General features: G+C 48.7%; 1 protein-coding gene across 12 annotated transcripts in view; it reads left to right on the forward strand.

Annotated features, from left to right (window-relative positions):
- The window catches only part of PPP1R12B (protein phosphatase 1 regulatory subunit 12B), a 220,127-nt gene extending 196,844 nt beyond the window's left edge, over window positions 1–23,283 (forward strand). For 6 of the 12 annotated variants that reach the window (XR_014303700.1, XR_014303701.1, XR_014303703.1 and 3 more), the window contains 4 exons: window positions 846–950; window positions 4,290–4,343; window positions 5,559–5,609; window positions 16,035–23,283. Coding sequence is in view for 8 of the 12 variants with exons in the window: in XM_082701997.1 (XP_082558123.1) it covers window positions 846–950; window positions 4,290–4,343; window positions 5,559–5,609; window positions 16,035–16,121 (297 nt within the window). In the remaining 4 variants the exon portion in view is untranslated. Of the gene's footprint in view, window positions 1–845; window positions 951–4,289; window positions 4,344–5,558; window positions 5,610–10,627; window positions 10,809–16,034 lie in introns of all 12 variants that reach the window. The other 6 variants (XM_082701996.1, XM_082702000.1, XM_082701993.1 and 3 more) reach the window with 3 other exon arrangements.
- Window positions 23,284–25,688: the final 2,405 nt, after the last annotated feature.

Raw genomic sequence — 25,688 nt, forward strand, 5'->3', positions numbered from 1 at the left:
TTCCCATAAACCAGAAGAAAAGGTGCTTCCGTGATAAATCCGAGCTACTAATTCCTTTCGGGTTTCTTGGTTTGATCCATCTCTCTTCTAGCTAAATACAGACCGTTCCATATATTGTTTTTAGTGCAGTAAATCTATGCCTTGAATCTGGTATTTAGAGGTGTAGGAGAAAGTAAAGATTGACAGTTGTAGAAAGGGAAAATAAAAGTAGTTTTTCGTGTGTCTGAGCCGTGGAGAGTCGTTTGGTAAGACTTTTAATATTAACAAACGTGCTTTTCATGAAGTTCTGTGAATGTCAACCAAATACTTCTTGGTGATGGTAAATGATAATCTGGTTTGGGGGGGTTTAAAATACTTTATAGTTCATTGCCTTTGGTTCTTGCAGAAGAGGGCCTAGCTCCAGGGGTCCGCTTGAAAACCTTCCCTTTCAAATGCTTGAGATGCCAGGGGGAAAAACCGTTTTTGTTAACGAAATGTTTGTTTTGTTAATGTGTTAAGCAGAACTTGACTAAAATTAATATATACACTAGACAGGCTCTAAAAAAAAAAAATGTTCTCTTTGTACGGGGAACCACAGTGACTCTTTTTTCCCCCGGAGATTAACATTTTTGAAGTTGGAGCACCATTCTATTCGTTTATGTTCAGCACCTGGGACTTCACCAGTACTGAGAGGCAAGAAACCAATTGGCTGAATATAATTTGTTTCCTAGACTTCCTCCATCTTCTCCATCTGCCCCACAATGATGGTCTGGGGCGGTGGAGATTCTCATAGGATGAAACTGTGGGAGCACTAATCCTGGGAGCCCTGCCTAGTCGGTGACCTGATTCTTTTTCCCTCCCCTCAGCTCTACGAGAGTGCTCTGACCGAAAACCAAAAACTGAAAACAAAACTTCAGGAGGCCCAGCTAGAGCTAGCAGATATAAAGTCCAAGCTTGAGAAGATGGCCCAGGTAAGGGAGAAGAGGAAAAAGGCTGGGTGGCACGGTGAGTGCAAGGAGGCAAAGTAACCTAGGGCTGTGAGAGAGGGGAAGTGACAGGGAATGAAGACTGGCCCTCCCCAGAGACAGGAGGACAGAAGTAGAGATTCTCGTCTGATTTCAGGGTTCAATCGGCATTTAACCTAAAGTGGAAAACTGATCGTTCAGTGAACAATTCCTAATAGCCTGAGTGCTAATAATTAATATTATGGATAATCTACTTATTTCTTAGTAGAAGGGTATTAACCAGTATCACAAGATTAGTGCCTAACAGTGTCTCCTGTTGTGATCATCATGTTTCAGTTCAGTTTATCTGCGGGCAGCTCCTAGAGAGGGATAAGCAAGATACCATTGAACCTAATGTAGGCCTAGGGAAATAATGGTTAGCATGGGTCATACAAGAAATTGCGGACAGGAGGACCTGGGTAGCTCAGTCAGTTAAGCATCTGACTCAGTTTCAGCTCAGATCATGATCTCATGATCGTTAAGATAGAGCCCTGAGTTGCTTTTTGCTGAGCATGGAGCCTGCTTAGGATTCTCTCTCTCCTTCTCCTTCGGCCTCTCCCCCTTCCTCATGCTCTCTCGTGCTCTCTGTCTCTCTCTTTAAAAAAGAAATCAAGGACAAATGTCTTGTTAGAATGTACAACCAGATCCCAAAGCAAAGATTCTGTCCTACAGCATATGTTACCTCCTCAAGCCACCACTGTTGTTCAGCCTAGGAATAAGGAATGTTAGCGGCAAATGGACCAGATAAACCCTTTTACTGCCAGGCCTGATTTAATTAGGCAACGCTTTAGAGGGGACTAGAGGCAATAACCTCATCACCAGTGAGACAAACACTGCAGCAAGTGCTGTCTTGGGTGATTGCTGAGTTAACAGGAAACCTATGGAGTTATCACCCTCCTGGAATGCCCAGTGACTAAGAATTTTGAAAGCTGAACGGAGGTAAAAATGGCTCTTTACTGGGAAGCCATAAATGAAAACCAGAGACGGCTAGTTGTTCTGGCTGTATGATATAATGGAAAAGCAAAGCCTAAAACACTAGGAGTATACAGTACTGAATACTCGGGGCTCGGTGGGACAGGGGTGCTCAGGCACCTCTGATCATCTTACGGCATCCCCTCTGGAATGGGGTGAGCTGGCGCTGGGTGACCTCACGACTTAACTGCAGACAGCTGGAATATGGGCGCTCTCCGGAGAGGGGCCCAGCCAGGCGCCCAGTGGGTGGCCTGGCCTGTGAACTGCCCGTCAGTGGGAAGAGGCCCCCCTCCGCCTGGTTGGAGTAGCTGAGCATGGCTCTTCGGCTGGGGTTTGTAAGACCTGCTGTAGCGCAGAGGACAGCTGTGCACAGAGTGATGCAGTGGTACAAGAAAAGTGGGTCTCGATCCAGAAGAAAACACACACACACACACACACATACATGGCAGAGGGATGGAACTAAATGAACCTCAAGGGCTCCGCTGACCCCAGCATGCCTGAGGCAGGCAGAACGTCTCATTCACAGCACACCCGTGGAAGATTCCGAAGGCTGACTTTTCTTCTGAGTCGTGCCACAAACTGACAACAATTAATTAATACAGACCTGCTGCTGCTTCCCGTTAGGAATGACCGAGGGTATTTTACAGGAAATGGGGAGGGGGGTGGTCACGTGAGGAGCCATGGGAGGACCTGCTCCCCACTCTCTCCAGAAGCACATTTCTTGACCTTTAGGGGATCTTGGCTTTTCCTCCAGCTCCGGAGCAGTGAGCAGGCTAACAAGCTGTGACATTGACTCGCATGGGGGACACTGAAAATAAAATCAGCCCTTCCAGTCACCGGGGAAAAGGGCTTTACTTTCTAGCCAACCGCTCTGCTGGGTGTGTCTGAATATACTGAGTTTTGCCAAATACAAGTGATGCAAATTCAGAAGGAACAGTGGTGCTACAAACCAGTCCTCTGCTGTTTACGACAAATCGAGTGTCTGGCAAGAGAGGAGGCGAGCCTGTCAGCCCCACACGTCGTAGGGAGACACCACATGGACACATGCGATGTTTTACATGAAAGGTCTGCCCTAACTCTAACGGGGTTAAGATTTTAAAAGCAAAACAAAACGAGTTCTTTGTAGAAGTGAACTAGTTAAGGTCACTCTGTAGAAGGGGACAAAATGAAAATACTGAAATCGTGACAGCTTCTGTGCTTCTTAGTTTCAGGGAAGGGAGTCAGACGAGGATATAAACCAGCGCCCGGATCTACTTCTGCCTTTTCTCTTTTCCTTCCGCTTCTAGTAGATTCAGTGGAAAGGCAGATAGCCCTGACCTTCAGAACAGAAGGTGAAAGCCCAGGACAGGAGCCAGAAATGAGAGTTTTACTGTTAGCTCTAGCTATCCCTTAACATTCTGAAAAAAGAAACCTCTTGCCAAAAGACCAGTATACTTTCTGTATTCTTAAAGGGTTGCTTGCACATGGTACTAGGCAAAACACCCCGTATTTATTAAATATAGTCTATTAAATATAAGAAATTTTATAGTGCTACGGCCAAAAGGAACTTAAGGTTCATTTCCAGTCCCTGTTTAAGAGTCACTACCTGAAGTTTTTCTACTTTTTAGCTACGGTGGCTAAATCTTCTTGGCCCTTCAGTGACATTTATAGCAAAAATCAAAGATGTTCTAAGTTCCAGTCTTTTGTTCAGGTAAAATCTCACCTCACCTGGAAGCTCAGTATACAAAAGAGATAAAAGTGGAGCTGTTCAGTTCAAAGCAGGGCTGATCGCACAAGTGGGCTCCCAGAAGCCCGGGAAGCCCGCCCACGTGTGCACACCACTGCTTTAAAGGAGAAACCATGTCAGTGCCCAAAGCAGAAGGACGACAAGTGCAAAGGGATTGCTAAGAGCCATGGGGCTTAGACCCTCAAGTTCATGAGCCTCTAGCTTTCAAAGAAGAAAAGCCACTTTTCATTTCATCTGAGTCGTGAGATTACTCACAGACCAGGAGAAGAGAGGGGCGGTGAGGTAGAAGGAGACAGTTGGCGTTGAAGACCTAACAAATGTTTGTGTGTCTGTGTTGTGGGTATGTCTTTGCACTTGGGACTGTGCTAAATTTTAATAAGCATTACTACCACCTCTGCTCCCTCATGGGAATCCTGCAAACTTCAGAGAGGCAATAACGTCAGCCCTAGAGATCTATCAGAATCTGTTAGCTAGTGGCTTCTGCCCCAGTAGAGCCCAAGCCCTGACATCTATTTCTGGGTGTCTCACGGTGAAGCTGAACCAGACTGGGCTTCCTAGTGACCCTGAGACAATCGAAGTGACTACTGTTTGTCTTCAATTTGCACTAGCAGAAACAAGAGAAGACCTCTGACCGATCATCAATGCTGGAGATGGAGAAAAGGGTATGTGCGTTTCTTCCCCCTGCTCTGTTTCATCTGAGTTTCTCTGACTTTGTTGTTCAGGCCAGTGGAAAAAGTTTGTCTTAAGAAGGCGGGAGTTCTGCCACATTCCATTCCTAGCTTGATAATAAATTCTTTTTGTGTGACTCTGGACAGCAGTTTGATTGCTAGTCCTTTTGGCTTCTTTAGATGGTTAGTGCTTTTCACTTAGTCCAGTCTTAGGGTCTGGGGTGGGTCCTTGGAAGGTCATCCCCATGCACTGGTTTGGCCTATAGGCAGAACTGCGCACACACACACACACACACACACACACACACACACACCTACAGTATATTTTGGTTTACTGTAAATCAGCACACATGTACACATCCGGACCAAGGTTTCTTTCCCCTTCCTGTCACCTTGAACAGAAAGGAAGCTTTCCGCAGGACCCTCTGCCATTGATTTAGGTCTTCTGACTTGTTCTATGAGCCAGCAGAATCTTGCACTCACTCTGACTGGGAGTGGGGAGGGGACATTCCAGCTCAACTGCTGACCTCCCAACTGCATTCAGAATATTTTTCTGGGATTTGACATTCTTGGATTGGGAAAACTCAGATTTATTGATGAACCCTAGCTGTGATTTGACCCTAAGGGTATAATATGTTCTCATCCCTCCTGTTTAATTTGGAAAGCAGCAAAGTTTTATATTTTATTTCCTTGGCCTGTAACAAAATCTCACTGGCATCTCATCTAATCAAGGAATCTTCAGAGTCCAGGCTAACTCAGGAGTGGGTTGCTGGGAGAGAGATGGACTAGGGGGAAGGGTGCTGTTTCTTCCCAGATAATGATGGCTGCTTCCCCACTCACCATCTGCTCCCCATCATGGTAGAAGCAGCTTCTTAGGAATTTGAGGGGAGCATTATTGAAGATAAGGATGCCTTTTATTAATAGAAAACAAGGGCCCTGGTCACTGGCAGTCACTTGAAATTCCATAAAATCAGAATATCCAGAGGACCCTGGTCCTACCATTTGCTTCTCTTCGAACATTCTGATGGAGATTTAAGTCACGTGATTTCTATCAATGAAGTAGTTTCATCCCACAGATCAGTCTCTTAGTCTCCTGCATGAGGTTTGCCTGAGATGTGACACTGCTGATCACGTGGCCCCTGGGAGGCAGCATTTTGACTCCCTTCTAAACCCAGTCGATGTTCCAACAATCTCGTTGTTTCTAAACAGGAGAGGCGAGCCCTGGAGCGGAAAATGTCAGAGATGGAGGAGGAGATGAAGGTATGGAGAGCTCTTTCTTCCTTCCTTGTGTGCCCATTCCCTAAATGCCTGCTAGGACTGGGTGATTGAGCCTAGGCCTGCCCCTCCAGATTTCCCCACACACTCAACCCTTTCCAGAAGAGAAGATGTGTGAAGAGGAGCCGAGCATCTCTCCTCAGCCATTTCAGAGGCCCCCTGTGGGCACCTCGCAGCGTCTCTGGGAACCAGTGCTGCTCTGGCTTAAGGGGAGGTGTCTGCAGGCTGGAGACAAAGCTAAGGTCAACTTCTAAGATTTTTCCAAGCAATAGCTTCACCCTCAGGGGCTGGATGAAAAGGCTAAAACAAGGGTCCCAGCTCTCTAGGCCTCCCATGAGGTGCCCAGGGAAGCCTGAACACAGCCAGAGACTTTCCTGGCTGGTGTGCCTCCCTGTCGCAGCCCTTCGCTGCAACACAGTTTGAGTCATTCTGCAGCAGAATGCAGATTAATTCTCACATCCATTTCCTGCCCCAGCCCATTTCCCCCGAAATATTCAGTAATATTCGGCACTTGCCCACTAGAATAAGCTCATGCCCCCACTGACACCCCCCGGCTTACTGCTTTCCCCTCTCCCTTGACTGTGCCCTGCAATGACCATCATCTCCATTAGCCGCTTTAATGAACAACTGCCATCCCAGGCAGCTTTGAGTGCTGAGAACTGGCAGTCGACCCAGAAAAGGCAATTCCCTGCTCTAGAAGGGGCCTGCAAAGCAGTAGGGAACATACTGCTGCTCAGGTTAGCCACCTGGGGTGACCTGGGAGCATCTGAGCCCTGAGAGTACATGTTGCCGCATGCCCATAGTCACCTAGCACTTGCTCGGCTTTGGCCTTCTTTTTTTTTTTTTTTTTAAACTTCAAGGATCTTATTTTACCAGCTATATCATACAAAGCATTCGTCTGATGAAACTTGGGTTTCCTGACCTGGGAGCAACAAACACTGGGGCAGAGCCCTTGCTGTGAGCGAGCATCTCTAATATGCAGTTAGAGCTTTAGGAGAGACATTTATTACTACAATGGCCAAAAAAATCGGTTATTTACTGAAGAAAAAACTTCTCAGCACCTGACAAGGCCCAGGTTTACAGAAGATCCAGTGCTCGTAGTCCTGTTACTCTTTATATAATTCCAGAATGAGGGAGAGATGCCCTGCCCTTGAGTTCTTAGTCACCATTCCAAAACTGTAACCTCCCGTTCACATAGAGTTTCAAGCAATACCTATTTATATCTCCAAAAAGTGGCACTTATATCTTTTAAGTTGATGTAAAACAACAAGAAGTAAAAACACTTAATGGTTAATTCTCCTATGGTAAAAACAGGATGACCCAACACCCTTAGCTTCCCCTTCTTCTGAATTTTTCCAAACACACCTCACCTAGAGCACAGAAGTATTCTCTCCCATTTCGAGCAGTATGTTAGTAGAGCTAAACAGTTCTGGATGAATGAATATCCACAGTTCTTGGTTGCGCTGGGGGCTCCTCCATTTTTGAAACCCCTTGAGTAGATGCTGTCTGTGCTCTGCTGTTAGGCAGCTGTCGGTGGTGCTCATTAAGGAATAGCCTAAATGCTGATCGGGAACATGTAAATGAAGCCAAAGGTGGTGCCTTCTCATGAGGACCCCGGAGCCCAAGGCTAGCCCAGACCCATTTGTCACAGAACTCCGCACTACTCTGCCCAGACCCGCACGCAAAGACCCAGAAAGTCGCCAAGTGGAGCAGCTGAGGTCCTTCTTTATTTCTGTTCCGATCCTAAATTGCCGAGCATGAGAGCCCCTTCAGTGGTTCTAGTTGTTCTCAGGCCTGTGGTTTGAGATAGGCTTCCATATTTCTTTCTCCCTGTTCTGTCAGGGCGAGGACTTCCTAAACTAGGTCACGAGTTCCTTTCTTTCCTCAAGAGATCAAAATACATGAAGGTGTTCACTCCCTCAGGCTCAAGTTGTTTGCCAGCCAGCTTCAGATCCAGTTGTTTAAATTATCAAAGGAAGCCAGATTCTGGCTGTTTAGACCTCAAAAAATAGGCACATTGATTTGAAACTGGTTTTTGTTGTTGAGTTTTTTGGGGTTTTTTTGTTTGTTTGTTTGTTTGATTAAAAATGGAAGCATTCAGTCAATTGCCATTATTCTCCATGACCGATTGCAAAGTCAAATGGAGAAGACACACCTGCAATTTCTCAAGCCCCTAAACGCCCTTGGCTCAGGTCCAAGCCCAACACCAGGTTTACAGATCATCCGGCTCCCCCTAGAGGACGAAGTGGGAGGAACATACAAGCCTCACAGCCAACACCAGTTTCATGTTTGTGTCTATACCTTGAGATAAGCAAAAACGTCAAATATTTAGATACAGACATCATAAAATTGATGTCACTGACCTTAAAGGAGTCTAAGAAGCTGCTTGGGTAGCTTTCAAGTCCTCCTTCATCCAAGCTACAGTTTGTGATCAGTAACCTCTTGGGAATGATCAGTGGTTAAAATCTGTGTGTGCTAGGCAGCCAGTCAACCACACAGGTAACTGCCTTATCAAATCTGGGACCCAGTACAACTAAAGTCCAGTTAGCCCCCATGCCTGTTGCGTATTTGGTTTATACAGATGCTCAAACCTCTTGGAGCAATCAGTAGGGAGCAGGTTGAAGGTTGACCTCCAGTGAACCTCCAGTGAAGATCCAGCAGGTCCTCAAGGATTCTGGTGTCTGTTTTTCTGATTCTGGCAAATAAAGTGCAAAGGCCAAGTGAAATGGGGAACCCTGAGTTGGGCTTGCCCAGATGTGCATGGGGCTCTGAGCTTGTGACATGGGTTGCATCTTTCTGGCCTTACTAGAAAGGTAAGTATTTATGAGTTCTCCCCAGGACATACTGCACTCAGATCCTGGATTGGAGTGGAATGATGTGCCAGCCTCTGACAGGTGTGCATGTCGGCGCGAGCTGTGCGAGGCTGCACTGGGTCTGGCCCACATCAGACTGGATGACTTTTCTACTGCATCAGCCATTCAGCATTGGCCTCCTTCCCAGACCTCCTCCCTGCCTCTCCAGGTCCTTGCATGAGGGGCCCGGCAGCCACTCCCCTTTTAGATCGCTCTTGGAATTTTTATTTTTACTTACTCTGGAAATACCACTAGCTGATCCTGCCCTTGCCCACCCTGCTCTGTGCCCTGCCCTCCCCTCCATCTTGCTGCCTTATTTTCAGTACTATTTCCTACGGAACATTCCACCAGATGGTTTCCTGCCTCTCTCCCTCATGCAGATAACTTCCAAATTCTTCCACCTTGATCTACTTGTACTCACTTGTTAGACTGAATCATTTTCATTGCTTGTGCCTTTTATATAACTCCCTAGGAGGCAAGGACCACTTCACGTAATGACTATGGTTATGTTGAAAGCTTTGGTCCAAGGTCAACACCAAAGAAGGGTGAGAGCCAGGGACTTTCCATTGGTTCTTATGTTTGGTCCCTGTCTATTTCTTTAAATATTTCCATATGCTGCACCATGATCTCCTCTGATCTCAGTTCTCTCCATGGCCAGGATGCTTGCAGAGGGTAAGAACCACTGCCTGGTCCCTACCCTTCAATGGCTCCATGGAAGTGTTGGGCTGCTCTGCCTTTTTTCCAAGGTGCTCATTCTCCTTCTTTGGGGAAAGAGATATTCTGCAGTTTGTCTCTGCTTGTTTTTCCTTTTCACTGTTTTCCCCGCCTCATGCTGCCTTTCATTTTCTTGCTTCTTCACGTCCAACTCTAACTCCGCTCATCCTTCATTTCTGTGCCTCACATCCATGTGGGTATGAGAGACTTCTCTCTGGTTTGTCATTACTGTAATCCACAGGATTTTTCATCTTCCTCTGTGAAGCCCTACATAATAAAATCCTTTTCCTCCTCCCAAAGAGCTGAAGGTCTTGGTTACAGGGTCAGTACAGACAACCACTTAGGGAAGGACAGTCACAGTAAGGAGGCCTGTGATATAGTCCCATTTATTGAAGTCTTTAGGTCCTTTATGGGCTATGAGGTATTAGGAAGAGTATCTGTGGACTGATTATTCTGTCCCATTTGTAACACTTACAAATAGTGAGGTCTGAACTAGTACATCACTCCAAGCAATTCCACTGTCTTGGATATTTATTTCTCTAACTTTTGTGCACAGCTGTAATTTTCAGAGCACGAGTCTGTATGTGAACACCTCCAAGCAGCCGCCCGCCTGTTCATGAGCTGGGACAAAAAAGCACAGTCAGCTGTGAATTTCACAACGCAGGTAGTCCTCTAGCAGGTGAAAGGCGGGTTGGCAGTTCTTGGATCCTGGAACAAGCTTCGGGACTGCAGTGGAGAACTAGCAGGGTTAATGAGGCACCCCAAAACAGGCCAGAGGACCCTGCAGATCACTGCCTGTCTCTTAGCTTGTACGTGCCCCTTAGGCCTTCTAAACAGTACATGCCCCGTGCAGAAGGTACTTAAACAACAGGCCTCTCTTTTGTTTTCCTTGTTTCATTTTTTTAAATAAAAAAAAATGAAGTAAGAAAAGGACCCGGGGGTCGGGGGAGTAGGAATAGGGGCTAAGTATGGGGCACGATGAGAGGAGGGAGAGAGGAAAGGGCCACAGCTGGGTTTAGGAATGCGTGGAGTCCTCACCTCCAGGTCCCACTGATGATGAAGAAGGGCCCCTGAGGCTGTGGCTCAGGCTTGTTAAATCCGTTCAGAAGGCCCGAGCCGCATGGTGGCAGTCCTTCTCAAAAGCCATCCGCACATGCTGTTCGAGAACATGGTGGTCGTATTCACGTGCTGACCTGCAGCGTAGATAGACCTTAGCCAAGAGTCGTAGGCCCGGCTCTCCCCCTCGTTGGTGCTTTTCTCCCTCGTCCCTCCTCTCATCCTGCACCATCACTCCTGCCTTTCTCATTTCCTTTCTTGCATGCCAACTACAAACAAAAAACAGAAAGTCACGTGATTTCTTTGTCCTACTTTTATCTCTTCTGGTCTGTCTTGTCTCTCTTTTGTCTGTCTGTCCCCTCCATGTTTCACTCTCTACAGAACCTCCACCAGCTAAAACAGATTCAAACCTTGAAGCAGATGAACGAGCAACTGCAGGCTGAGAACAGGGCCCTGACCCGAGTTGTGGCCAGACTCTCGGAGTCCGTCGAGTCCTCGGAAACCCAGGAGCTCTAGTTCTTGCCCCTCTTCTCCACCTCACTTCCCTCCTCCACCACTCCAGGCATGTTCACTCTTCTTGTTGGACCCAGAAGCCCTGTGCTCATGCCCCTCCATCGGAGCCACCGTATTGTGGGTGCCTCTAAGTGTCGGTCATCTGCAGATGGAAAGAGCCAGGACTGAGACCACAGAGTGAGACATAACAGCCTAGGTCAAGGGGAGGCCGTGGAGGAACCCTTACCTGGGCCGGTGGTCTATTTGGTAAGATCACCACATCACCTTCTCCTCCCCTGGAGACTGAATGTGGATTTGCTCACTCGGCTACACATAGGAGTACACAGATGTGCACACATACCCGTGGATGTGCAGACTTGGTGGGGTCATTGCCGAACTGAGATTGAGCTGCTCAGTCGGCAGCAGCCCAAGTACATCATGGTCGCTGGAGCAATGGGGGCTGGTCCCGGACTCCAAATTCTTGTTGGGCCTGGGGTAACCAAAGGCAGGGACTCTGAACCCTGGCTGGGAGCTTTGAATGTATGTAGTGCCTGGTGGGCCCATGCCCCCCTCCCCGCCCTGCCCCAATCCCCAGAACGTACCAGACAGAACGAAGTCTTCCACATCTGACGACATGCTGCGTGGGGCTGACTAGCACTAAAGGCTAGAGCTCCCCCACCAGCGACGCCACTGTCCAGCCCACCATTTGAGTAGAACTGGCTGTCCTTTGCCTCCCTTCTGCAGTAATCTTTGCTTTCTTCCCCCTCCTCGGGAGGCATCGTTCTCATCCCTGTCACAAATCTCTGGGTCCTAAGGATGTGCCCCTTGACCCCCACCCCTAGCCAGTGTGTGGGCTGTGAGGCAGAACACAGCCTGGATAAATGAGACCCGCACACAGCCAGACCTTCCCTAATGGGAGTCGGTTTGCAAAGGAGATGACAGTCGTTGCAGCAGAGAGGAGGGATTTCTTCTCAGCTGGGAACCAAAAACTATGTTTGCTAACCTGGAGCCTTTCCTTGGTAGAAGCCTGAAAGACAAGCTCACAGATAACTTGTTTTCCCATCCCGCGGTGGTGTGATGGGGTCACCACTGCTGAGCAGTTTCACTCTTTGAAATGAGTTTTTAATTTTCAGCAACAATCTAATTAGTCCTGACCAGCGCCTGTTCTTTTCTCTGCCTATTTGCTTGTGCCTTCAGGGTCAGTAGCTGGCAGCTAATACCCACTAGATCTCAAGCACCCAAATTACCATAAGGGCTGAGCTAATACCAGCTGTAGATGTTATCACGCACAGAAAGAAAACTGAAAGGGAAGTAATACCGCGGCCTGGCACCAGGCAGCTTAGTTACCCTACTTACCAAGTGCCATGTCAGGTCCTAGCTCCAAGCTTTAAAGTAAGCCTCAGGATTACTGGGAAATTCGACAGGGGTGAACTAGGGACCCACAGAAGATGTCCCAGTTATTTTTAGTTTCCCTCTTTGTGCAACATAGTATAGAGTATGGAGCAAAACTAGATCTTGTGCTTTCAGTGGTTAATAACTAAGGTAACAATTATCATTTATTAAGGCCTGTGCACAGTACCTTCTATGCTTTTTCCTCACTTATTCCCCAGAACAGTCATTTTAACATGTGGGGGAAGAGCAAGTTACAGATCAAGTAACCTGTCCAAGGTCACTCAAAGAGTAAATGGTAGAACCAAAATTCATACCCAATATGTCACGTTCCAGACCCAAGCACTCAACCATTGTGATTTTAGCTGCCTCGTGTTTGGCACAGAGTTTTAGCCATTTGTTAAGCATATGGCCTAAACAGTGCAAGAAGAATCTGATCGTGTGCCCCACCTTTGCAGCTGAGGGATGGGGGACAGCATTCTGCTTTCTCTGCACTCTTGACTTCTTCAACAGCCATTACCACCCAAAGATTTTGCCACTGCAAAGAAACCATTGCATAGCACATGTAACAGATCAGCAAACTGTGGCCCATCAAGTCTGGCCCATAAGCCATACAAATAGTGAGGGGGCGGGGGGCAAAAATCAAAAGGTAAAGACTATTTCATGACACATGAAAATAATGGAATCAAATTTTGATGTCCAGAAATAAAGTTTTATTGGAACTGAGCCATGCTCATTTGTTTACATATTATCATTATGTTTATAAGTACTTTTGGGCCACAAGAGCAGAGTTGAGTAGTGGGAGCAGAGACCGTATGGCTTGATACCAGTTGTCTGGCCCCTTACAGAAAACACTTGCCAACACCCACCAGAAGGAAAGAGGGAATAACTAAGCCAAACTGACAGGGTGGCCAAGAAAGTTTGCCCTGCCTTTTTGGGTGTTTTGGGGTTTGTTTTGTTTTTTAATAATCCCCTAGAGAAATCATCATCTCAATGTGTTGTATACGCCATTTCCAAAAGAATGTAAGAGTGGGACGCCCTCCCCACTTCCCACGTAGTCAGAAGCGAAGCAGCCTAGGTAAGGCTCTTCCTGAGCTGCCATCACCCTGCAGCTAGCCTTGTCCTTCCCAGGACTCTGCAGCTTTAAGACCCTCATATCCTCTCCCTCTTCAACACATTCCTCATCAAAGGCTGGACAAAGTCATGTTTGGGAAAACATGCACTGAAATTTTATTTGCCCAAGACACCTTACCATCAAACCTGTGAACTGGTAATTTAGCAGTTAAGAAAGCTGACCTCCAGGGGGCTGAAATGATAAAGCTCCGTTAAACCTCATACTTCTCTAGTGCTTCCGCATGTGTTCTTATTTAATCCTTCTTTAACTCCAAGTGGATATCAGATAACACTGTTCATTTCCTCCTCTCCCTTTTGAGAGTCAAGTTTATGAGACTGTTTTCCCTCTTGATTTCTACATTCCACGTCTTGTACTTTTTGACACTCCCTTAAGATGTCAGTTGTAGCGTATTGCAGCTGGGAAATTGCCTTGTCCAAGTTTTTTGGTGTTTTTTTTTTTTTTTTCCAAAGAATTGAGTTCTTAATGTTGAAATAAATCACCAGGCCCAGCGAGTTGTTTGTACGTTTAAAAAGCAGGGAGGGGTCAGCTCAGTTCTGATTTGGTGAGCTGCTGGCAGAGGAATGAAATCCAACGACATGTACAGCTCCTTCCCTGCCTATGGAACGCTGTAGTGGAAATACGACTTTCAGAGTCTCACTGACACCCAGGCTGGCTGTGGGATCCAGGATGGAGCATTGGAGAGCAGATGGGAAGCTGAAGCACTGTGGGGCCAACCTGGCTGACTTTTTCTAAAAATCTTCTCAGACTGAGCTTTCTGAGCATTCGCTTCTGGTAGCCAAGGCCACAGGGATGGAGGCTCGGAAGAGAGCAGCCAGAACAGCTTTGATTAGGCTGGAGGTAGGGGAGGCAGAGGCAAAGGACCACAACTTTATTTTGATACTATCTGGATTAAAATCTTTGTAGTAAAATTTGCAGATCACCTACCTGCCATCCCACATTCATGGGAGGACTCACCGCGGTCGTGAGAATCCCCAGAATCGCAGAGCACGTCCTGCCCGTCGGCACACTTCCCCGTGCGGTTCTCCCGGGGCCCTCAAAGGGGCCCAACTTGATGAGCGACCGGGGCAGAGATGATGATGGATTCTTTAGACACAGAAATGGAAGCCCAGACAAGCTGAGTGATTTGCTTAACATAATAGAGACCATTCATGACCGCGACGGAGCTGGAATTCTGGACTTCTGGTGCTGTGTTTTCCGCCCCCACACGACCTCCGTAATGAAAGAATCATCTTCAGAGTCAGGCACACATGGGCTCGGTATCAGCTTTGCCATTTAAGGGCTGGGTACTCTGGACTAGTTAGGAAGTTTCATTTCCTCATTTGTAGACGTAAGGATAGCACCTGTGTCACAGACTCTTGCGGTACTAATGAGCCGATGGGAGTGAGACCTTCCCCATTATGGATGTTCACTGCTGTTTTCGTTCCCTTAATACAAATCCTTTATGTCTCTGTGATACATATATTTGTGCTTACACATAGTATTCGTGTAATCAAGGCTACATCCTCCATAGGAGATTGAGGAAACAAAAACTCTGTTTCTTAATGTACAGTTAGAGCCCCTAGGTGGTTAGTAGCAGTGCTGGAGCTAGAATTAAACAGGCCTCATGACCTCCGAGCCCAGGCCACCTTGACTGGTGACCTCACCTGCTGGAGTCCTGTAGGTTTGCTGACTAAACACATCAAAGCACGTTTGCCTTGATGGAATGTAGATGTAGATTTCTGTAGCTTTCAAGGTGAAGATGTACTTCCCCTCTAACCGAAGTCTCCCTAAACTGCCAGCAGGGCCCACACAGGAACTGTCCCTTCAGCAACGTCCCATGGTAGTGCTTTAGACGCTCAGCACACCTGCCAGCCTGTCCGGTCCCCTATGAAGACTTGGCTGTCCAGACTAGGGCCTGGGCTGCCGTGTTTCCTTTGTTCGCCTGTTGAACAGCACTGTGTCCTGTCCAAGATGGCAAAACTGATAGAATAGAAATCTCTATTCCCCCATCCTCCAAAGCACCTATTTCCTGGATTTGTAACACTATCCCCTAAAACTGCCACTGAGGACCCTTGGTATCCTGTGGTAGCTCCCCACAGGGAGCTCCGGGCGAGAATTCAATACATACCTATCGCTTTCTGTGCGTCACAGCTGTGCAGTGACCGAATTTGTACACTCCCTGGGTTTTAGTGGTTGAAAGTGGACACATGTAGTATGACTGGCAGGAATTTGGGTGGATTTTATCACAGAAGGCACGAGGAGGACCTTAAATCTCGTGGGTGTGACAGAAAGCCAAGCTGTGCCCTGCCCCCTTGCATTCCTATTTTTGATGGGGTGTGAAGCAGTGTCTGCCCTTAACTCTTTTAGTTGACCAGGACTCCTTTCTCAGTTTCTCCTGAGAAACTGTGTCCTCACCAGCTCCCTTTGGCGCACTCCTTACTATCTCCAGGCTAGAAGTGAGTTCAAGCGCCAGAACCATTGTGAACAGTTACCGATTCAGGAGAATGAAAGGACACGTGGTGTGGAACGTGAAATAAGACGCTATTGCTGAATATGCTAGTTCAAAAGACGGAGGGCTGTGGTCTCCCTAATGCACATCTCCCTTTGCACATCACCAACTCAACAAACATGAAGATTCGGGGGACTTCCCTCTCTGGGAGAAAGGGTGGTGGCAGTACCCTGCATATGCTGCCTCCGAACGCCCCGCTCGCTGGGCTGGCCTGGCCTGGGCAGGGACGGTACGGAGGTGATGATTCCAAGCTCTAACACACCTTTCCCTCTGTCACCCTGCAGGTGTTAACAGAACTGAAATCCGACAACCAGAGGCTGAAAGATGAAAATGGTGCCCTCATCAGAGTCATCAGCAAACTATCCAAATAGACTAGGCTCCCAGTTTGGGAGGGAAGGGGCAGCATTTGCGGTTCCCACCCCTCTTTTCCAGCCATTGCCTTCCAACCAAATGAAGTGAATGTTTTGGTGGAAGGACTTCTTTCTGACCCTCCTCCAGTCACCTCCTCTGCACCATACATGTCCTCCGCACTCTGAATGCCCTGTCCCTCCCGTGCCCCCCACCCCCTGAGTTTATGGCAGTTTTAATTGAAGCATGATTGTGATCATTTGAGCCGTTCGAGCCATCTGGAGAAGGCCTTGGGGAGTCCACCAGGCTCAGCTGTGGGTCCCAACTCCCTGCTGCACAGCTACTCGTCCACACTGGATTTGATCCAAACATGTAAGGCTCTACCCAAACCAGTACCCCACAGCCTTTTACACGGACCCAGTGTCCTCTGATCTAGGTGAGTCTTACGGTGGCCATTCCAGGATCCTGTCTGGGATGCCAAGGGAAACAGGATGTTGGCGTAACCACCGGACAGCCTCTGGAGCTATGTTTCCATTAGATTCCAAGGTGACCGTGACTCTGCATTGAAGGTCTCTGCTAGTCTGCACCTCTCAGGAACTGACTTTTCTCTTACTCTTTGCTGGTGTTACTGTTATTTTTTCTATCAACAACCCAGTAACATGCCTGATTCGTCTTAATTCTTATTCTTTCCTCATGCCTGGCCCCCTTCCCCAGGGCTCAGATGACCCTGGCTTCCTTATTCCTTTTCTTTCTATCCTTCTATTTTCCTTTCTGTGTCCCCTCCTCCACCTTACCACATTGTGTAAGAGCTAGAACAGAGCATCTGACCTCACTTGTCTTTGGCCATTATGGAAAATCATTTCTCTTGGGGCGCTCTGGAGACCAGAAGAATTGCCTTGGCGGCACCGCTGGCCCTGTTGCAGAAAAGCCAGACCATGGCATAAGTGTCAGCCCACTGTTCTCATCTCCCACTTGTCTTCCCTACACAGTGATTTTCCTTATTAGAAAATCTGGGCTCTGAACACGCCATTCTGCCTCACCTCCTTTCGACCTTGTTTTCCTCTCTTCACTCTGGCACCTGCTCCAAATGAGAAAGGAGGTCCTTGCAAGGAGTCGAGAGCTGGGCTGGGTGGGAGGTGGACCGGGGAGTGGAGGCACACATACCTGGTGTGAGTAGAGTATCTGGGGACATCTGCAACCTTGTGACAAAGAGGACAGAAGATAGATCGTGCTGTGGTAATGGTGGTGAATGTGATGATTTCCAGTGGCTAGATGTAGGGGAGAGACCATTTGTTTTCTAGAAGCAAACAGGAGAAATGACCTCTTAATAGAGGCTTAAAGGGATGGGATACTTCCAGCCCACTGATGAGAGTCTCAGAATCTTAGAGTGGCAAAGCCCAGAGGTCATTTGGTTGAGCTTTCCATTGTCATGTTAGAGGGACCCCCGCCGGGACCCCACTGCCCCAGCTCTGGCCCTCCATCAGGTAGCTGCACCTTTGTCCCTCGAAAGGTGAGTAACTCTGATAACCAGAAAGCTTTTCCTAAGATGAGTCGAGGTCTGCCGTGGGGGCTCCACACGGTCCAGTGCTGCCCTTTCATGTGACAGCCCCTCGTGTCGTTGGTCATCTCCCCTTAACCTTACTTTCAACTAGCGTTTTCCCAGTCCTTGAAGGCATCCCTCACATGGCATACTTTTCCTGCCTGTCACATCTCGTCTGTCTTCCTGACGTATTTGGCCTTTACAGGCATTTTCTCCCAAGGTTGGTTTGAGTGTGCGGGTCATGTAAATCCTCATTTTAGAGTGGCTCATGGTATTCAGTGCTTAGGGTGGTCCGTTCTCTTAACATATACCATCTCTGCCCATTTTTAATTTCTTTCCCAAAAATGACAGTGTAGTTCTTCACGGCCCTCTGAAATGTTACATGCTCTTTAAACCAGAGGTCCTAATTCCAGAATAGGAAACATGTCTCCTCTGGCAAGACCCCATTTTTAGAATATACAGAATTCTCTCTTCCGTTTCCAACCATTTTCCAGGAGAAGCCACTACTGATTAGGATTTCGTATGACCTTGGGAGCACTGTCAGCTCAGTTCTCAGGGAATGCTAAATTAGAGTAAAATGTTTCCTCACTTTCACTATAAACATCTTCTTCATTCTAGGGAGAGGGGAAATCAACAGAAGGTGTTGACTAATTGATTCTCCTGGCACATCCTGGATATTGGGCAAGGCATGGGGGTGGTTCCTGCCTCTTTCTCAGGAAAGGAAAGCTGAATTATTAGGAAAATATCCTGACCCTCTCACATTAGATAGACCAAGTAAAAGGGTTACAGTTCCCTCATCTGTTTGTGCCTTTCAGAAGCGTGGGACAGAATCTAAAAACTCTTAGGTGGGTGTCAGGCCCTGCTGCTTCACACAGCCCTTTCACATTAAAGATGCCTTTTCTTGCCAGAAAGTTTTCCTTGTGATGAAAAATTTACAAGCTTTTCAATCTCAGGAATAATGGATTCTATGGCCAAAAAACCATGAAAGTGTAAACCATCCCAGGTAATTTCAGGCACTCTCTCTTATGCAATTAATTTTATTGGACAGATAGACTTTGAATTCTGGTCCCTTCCCAGAGAATAAAATACCCTTTCCTCCCAGTTGCGTTGCCTGGAAGCCCTGGAGTGATGTCTAGAGACCTAATGGCCAGCCGTGTGCTCTCGGGGCCAACAGCAGCAGGCCTCCCTCCACTTGTGCTTTTGGTCTCTGCAGTGGCCACAGACCTCCTGTCCTCAACCTACTGCTCTGGATACCCAAGAGCACCCCAGATAGCTCAGGCTGTGTGAATACTGCCGGTCTGGCCAACAATTTGGGGCTCAGCTGTGCTGGGTCACTTTCAGACTCTTTACATGAAATACCAGGATGGGGACGAGAAGGTTCTTGGTACGACTTTATATCCTCTGTTCTCATTAATTTGATATTTTTCAAAATCAAGCCACACCTTCGGGAGTAATGATTCGGCCATTCCAGAGATTCTCTGGCTGAAGTTTCACTGCTTCAACTGTTTGGCCTTCAAGGACTGCTTACTCTTTTCCAGATAGCTCTTGGGCTTGATGGCCCCTGTCCCAGTCCCAGTCTCCAGTGCAACAGGGTCATGCAAATCTTGGGGTGTTGCCTGTAAAGAATCTGGAGAACAGACATGCCCTGGGCTTGTGCAGTGCGCTGGGTTCTCTCTCAGGCAGTCTTGCTTGACATCTCCTGGAACCCGCCTGGCTTTTCCTATCCAGCTACAGGATGTGCTCACTTCTTTCTGCCCCTTCCTGTCTCCCTCTCTGCATTTGAGACCAAGATACATTTATTGCTCTCTGAGGCCTCTGGTGAAGGAGGCTTCAGATCTCTGGTTTGGATCATTTCACAGGCTTCCCCGGCCCAAAACAAAACGTGCTTATTCAGTGGTTGTGCTCAGAAATGAGAAGGCTGAACCCCCACGTGTTAGCCTGTGAATTCCACAAAATCGTGCGTGAACTCTCAGGGGCTTTTAACTGAGCCACGGATGAGAGGAGAAGAAAGTCTCAAAGCCACGCATTTGGTTTGGTCTCTGGCTTTCTGGCCCCAGTGCAGCCTCCCCTAGCCAGACAGACAGACTGCCTCCCCTCAGACAAAGGCCAGCGTTTCTATCCCGACCACGGTGGCAGTCCTTCTGCAGTGGGAGAAGCATAGAGAGGAGAGATGAGCTATTGAAAATATTGCCAGTTCCTCAGCTTCCAGGCTGCTCAGCCCCACAAAAGGGAAAGCCTGAAGGATTCAGCAGCTGAGCCATGAGGCAGGGGGCAATTCCTGGTACCACCCCACTGGTTCCACTGGAGCTTAACAGGTGACACTAGATGGGCACTGGCTGCAGTCCTTCCCTCCTGGCCCTTCCCAGGGCCACTGTTTGTGCCAGCACCACACCTAACTCTAGACACACAGTTAGCAGCCCCAAATCTTGGCCCGATTCTAACTGCAAAGCTGATTTTTAAGGCAGGTTTCAGCCCATCAAAGGATGTGAGTCCCCTCACCCAATAAGCAAGGCAGCTTTGAGGGCAGAAGAAGCCAACAGGAAAGGATAAGCCCCTAGGAGTCAGAACAGCTGCATTGTAGGGCCAGCTCTTACTAGCCATGTGACCTTGGGAAAGTCACCTTCGCTGTCTGCAGAATGCAGTTTTGGACTAGATTGTCCTTAAGATCCCTTCTAGGCTTATAATTCTGTGATATATTTATTCCTGGGAAGATCAGAACATTTCTTAACTCAGAATTTTTGCTCTTTCTAATGGCAAAAAATCTTGTTTTCTTCTGGATTCGTACTGTTTAACATCAGCACGTCAAGGTTGACTTCTCATCCTTGTTAGAAAGTGAATTTAATATTGAAGGTAATGGAATGGTGTTGCAATTGCTTTCCCTCCTAATGGCTCGGTAAGAATATTAAAACCTGCAGAGGTGGAAATTGGAGCTCATGGGGAAATGGATAGAAAGCAATTTGTTGCAGGCAGCCTTTGGACAGGTTGTTTTAATATAGGAAATAGAGCTACTGCTTCATAGATTTCGTCAGCCTTCTCGAATGTGTTCTTCATGGCCCTTAACATCCAAAGGGCAGACATGGCCCCTCTGCTTAGCACCAGCTTACACATAGTCTTAAATTCTGCCCTACAGCAGCAAGAGAGTTTTCCTCAATAAAAACCTCAACCTTTAGTTCTGGGGAGCCCCTCTGGGTTCTGGACTATCCAAGGTAGGAGGTTCCCGTGCTGTTCAGGGTGATCCTTCTTTTAAGCAGGTCTGCAGAGGAGACCGCTGGTGCAGGAAGAGCTCAGAGACCCTAAGTCCACACAACCGTGTGGCATAGAACAGCGCTCGGCTCCAAAGAGCCTCCTGCAGGACTGGGTGTGAGTAGAGTGAAAGGCCAGAGACCCTGAAAGTGAAGGTGGCCAGTGAGCTGCGGTGGGAAGATGGGAAGGAGGCAGAACGAAGAGCAGGGTGGAGGCTGCCGGGGTGGGGTGGGGGGGCACAGGGGGAGGGTCACTGAGCAGTGGAGCCGCAAGCAGGGAAATGAGTGCTCTGTCCCTGGTACCCTGGTCCCTCTGCCTCCCGCAGAGCAGAGATGTTAATCAGCTTCCCTAATGGTTATCGACATTGCTCCGGAGCAGTAGACCCTATCAAGGACAGCTATTGATCACTTGTGTTTTGATTAGATTGGAAAACAGATCAACTTCATTGCAGCCCAGGAACTGTTACTGTCACAGCTACTAGGGAGGAGGTGGTCTCTGGGGGCTGATAAAAACCAGCTCGAGAATCTTGACTAGCCTGCTAGCAACTGCAGAGGAAGAGATGCTTTCACTTCTCCTTTGAGATTTGTGGTCAAGGGTCAAATTGAGCATAGGTGTGGCTTGCAACCCAGTGTCCAGGAAGAGTATAGGGAGTAGGTTTGTTCACAGACAGACACCACTGGTGAGTGATGAGTTGACGAATGATCTCATCTTATCTCAAGAGGTGTAACGACTGGGAGATCGCCCTTGCTTCCAACCTGCATGCACGCGCATGTGCACATCTGCTGGCCTGGTGTGTGCTCGGATCAATGTTATCCAAGTCTGTTATTCTGTTAATTCATATCTTTTGCTCTTCCCCTGCCCTTCCAATCCCCCAAAGGCCTTCTCTCTGAGCCATTCTCCAGTCCCATCTGCTCATCATTTCAGACTGTGAATCTGCCAGAGTAATAGTTTCTGTTATTTCTCCTCCAAATTTCCCCTTCATGCTTCCAATAAACTTCTTGGGTGTCCCCTTAAGGTGACATTAGGATGCTCTTGTGTCCCTACAAGCAAAGAAACTTAACTGTTCACCCTTCCTCTCCCATCTCCCACCATTCTTTGTTCTCTGCTGGTCTCACTTGGCGCTAGTGGCACTTAGGAGGTTTTCCACACATCAGCCATGGTTCCTGTTCCACTCCCATTCTCCAACCACAGCCACCACCACCCCTCTTCTAGTTTCGAAGGTCCCTGGCCGTTCTAACAGCCTCTCAGAGAGGAGGTCTGAATGGTGGGCCCGTCTGACTTGTCCGTGGCCTGGCCAGGGAGACCATGGGTAGCCGTGTGTAGCTTACTCAGTCTTTGTCCTGGGAGCTTTGACTATTTCCAGCTAGGGACAGAGTATTTTCCCAGAAAAAAACCTCAGCCCATTGCTCCCTTGCAGGAGAGGAGGCAGGAGAGGCACACTGACTGCAGGGAGCCTCTGAGAGCCTCCGATGTTCCCGCAAAACCAGATTTGAGGATGAGGGGCAGATCCTGAACAGGGACACGTGAAGTCAACACTCACTAGACTCTCACCTTAACATATCTGACCCTGTCTTCCCTCCCTCCCCCACCACTGAAGCCTGGGACAGATTCCAGCTTGTCCTCCAGTGAGGAAGGCCAGAAAAGAGGGAAGGAGGATGTAGGGGCTCAGGCACAGACCACCAGGAAGCGGGCTGCAGGGCTGCGAGAGGGTTCTGGGAGGTTGCAGCAATCCAGAAGAACGCCACTTCCGCCTAGAGTCCCTTGAGCCTTTGAAAGACTGGGCCTGCCACCTCACTGGCCCCCAGGAAGGGCCATCATTTCCCCGAGGAGGGACGGAACGTGTTTCATCCTTGCTCCCCCGCTCCTGGAGAAGATACAGCCTGTTCTCACGGGACTCCTGCAGACTCTGGCGTTGGCTTCATGGTTTCCCTCCCTCTGTTCTTCCTTTGCCCTTGACCGTGATCAGTTAGGGGGGAGAAGAGCTTAGAAGAACCACCCTGGGGTCCTCATGCCTCTCCCATTTTAGGGGTTGAATTTTGTGTTTTCTCCATTCAGTTCACCCTTCACTCCCGACCTTACTTCCACCACAGTTAAAGCACCAGATGTAAGTTTTTCAGCTGACTTGTACGGATTAACTTCAGTCCATTGTAAATACACCTGGGGTGGGATAAGGGCATTTAGGGAGGGGGAGCCAGATTCGCTTTGTGAATTGAATGTATTTTTATGCAATTTTGAGTGGCCTTTCAACCCTGAGATGAATGATTTTGTTTTACTGGTTGTTATTATATAGTATTATTAAGTATTCTGTGTTTGAAAGTTTGGGAGTAATATTCACATCTATATGATGCCTGTAAACACGACCATATTTATAAATGAGTAAATAAAACCGTGTTTTAACTTTGTGACTGTGTCTCCACGGTTAAGGAAGTGGGGTCTATAGACTGTCCCATCTGGGGCAGCCCATTCCAGGTTTACCGGGGTGGGGGGTGCTCACCCTCCTGCCTCTGTCCCAGGAACAGCCAGGAGTGAGTCACTGTCACTGAAAGCGGGATCTCTGGAGTCAGACCAAGGAAAAGCCGAGATTGGACGTTCAAAGGAACCATTCGAAGAAATGAAGATTCCCGGTGTTGAGCGACTTGGAATATGGTGATTTCTTTGCGGGGAGCAAGCTCTGTGACTGAGGGGCGGAGCCGGTCTGGACACTGACCTGCTCAGGCACACGGGCAGAGGAGGGCTGGAGAGGCGGCAGCTTTCTTGGGCTCCTGGAGGTCCCCCAGCATTCCCCCTCAGCCCTCTGCTGTATGCATAGTTGTCTTCGCTAGGCCACCCTGTGACTGAGGAGAGCCTAAACCACGCAGCAGCTTCCGGCGACCGAGCTGCGGGGTTACTGGAGGTTAAATCCGAACTCCCAGCCAAGCAGCCGTGTCCAGGGGGGCGGCCGCTCAGGCCCCCTGGCCGGGGGTGCAGGTGGGTGGCCAGGTCTGACCTCGCTCAGCCAAGGTTCGGGTCTGCTCTCTCCATCCAGCAAGCCCTGCCTCCAGCTTGGCTCAGCCCTGCGTTTGCCGCCAAGCGGAAATCCCTGGTCACTGACTTGGCGCAAGCACCGGGAGGAAAGATTCTTTTCCCTTGCTGTCACCCAGCTGCTCGGAGCCCAAGCAGCAACACAACAAACATGACGTCATGGTTGAAGAGTTCAGACCTGTCCTGGGGCCCGAAACAGAGGCAAAGCAGCATGTGTGATGTGAGGGCCTTCGAAACCACAAAAATCCTTTCTCCTTCTGTTCTCCCCCGCTTGAGCTGGTGAGGACTTGTTCCCGGTCCTGGTATCCCCTGGCCAGCCCTCTGCAAAGGGGAAGAGCCCATGGCGGAGAGCTCACGTGTTCAGCCAGGAGACCCACCAACGGCAAGTCCTCAGCCCTCCAGTCTACCCAGCCCACCCTGCTCAGGAGCTAAAGCAGCAAGCCCAGATCCGCCTTCTGGTCTGGGTGCCGTCGCCGCCTCCTGTGTCCGCACCCGACAGGCAAGCTCAGGTTTGGGCCCAGTGGCCCCGCACCAACTCGGCTGCCCTTAGACACAGCGGGAATCTCAGCCAGGGCGAAGCTCTCAAAATGACATGAACTACTGAACTAGGCAGAGGCACAGGCCTGAATACTGGCCTGCTGCCTCCACATTCTTTTTTTTTTTTTTTTTTTTTTTTAGAAAAAATAGAGAGAGAGGGGGGAGCAGGCTCTCTGCTCAGCAGGGATGCTGAGGCAAATGCGGGGCTCGATCCCAGGGCCTCGAGATCATGACCTGAGACGAAGGCAGTGGCTTAATCCAGCGAGCCACCCAGGCGCCCCTGCCTCCACATTCTTGATAACTGTCGGACACTGTGCAAAAGATTTTCCTAGAACCGACCGTACTCGGAAAACCAACTGTACAATGTGATTCTATCTTCCAACCATAATTTTTAGAAAACAACTTGATTGCATTTCTTAATACTTCCACAGTCTGCTGATAAAAACCTCAGGCTTTTACCCTTGAAGGGACACCGCCGGTTTGCTATCCGAAGCTGGGTCCCCTGAATTGCAATTCTAAGACCCCACACAAATGCCTTTGTTTTATTTCAGTTCGCCCTCTTTTCCTTCTCAGTAGGGGCGGTTGCTGCCCTACTTTCTCTTTTCTTAAAATTCTGAAGCTTCCTCCTTGGCCCCTAACATCTTTGCCTCAGTAGTCAAAGACATTACAATGGGGCAATCGAGGACTTCTTAGGCATTCTCTCTTTTCAAACTTCTATTCCCCAGGCCCAGGTTCCGTGTCTGAGCGCTCGCAAGGTCTGTTCCCCCAAGCCCGCCCCACGGGAAAGGAATGGAGGATCCCCCAGCCTCCCAGGCCCCCTCCCCCAGCACCACTGCCCTGACCCTGTCACGGGGATCACAGACTGCATCCCCAAGAAGAGAAGGAGCCTCAGGCCCCTTGCACTGCTTCCCTGAAGGAATACGCTGGCCTCAAGGTCAGGTTCTCCAAACCCGCTCCCCACACGCACCCACCACCCAGACTCTCAGGAGGCAGCTCCTGCCAGGCCCCTCCCCGCAGCCCAGCAAACACAAGAGACAGCTCCCCACCCCCGGGTTTCTTTCAGCTCATTTCTTTAATAAGGAGACGCAGCTCATTACAAAATAACATTTGACAAGAGATCAGACAAGAACAACAGAGTCCACATAAGGGGGGTGTGGAGAGCATTGCCAAGCAGAGGAGGTGGGGGGCGAGGGGTCGGGGCGAGGGCTACACATGTGTCCTTCTTATGAAGACAAAGGCAGGGTTCCTG

The sequence above is a fragment of the Mustela nivalis genome, assembly GCF_964662115.1.
Source record: "Mustela nivalis genome assembly, chromosome: 16".
NCBI classification, from domain to species: domain Eukaryota; kingdom Metazoa; phylum Chordata; class Mammalia; order Carnivora; family Mustelidae; genus Mustela; species Mustela nivalis.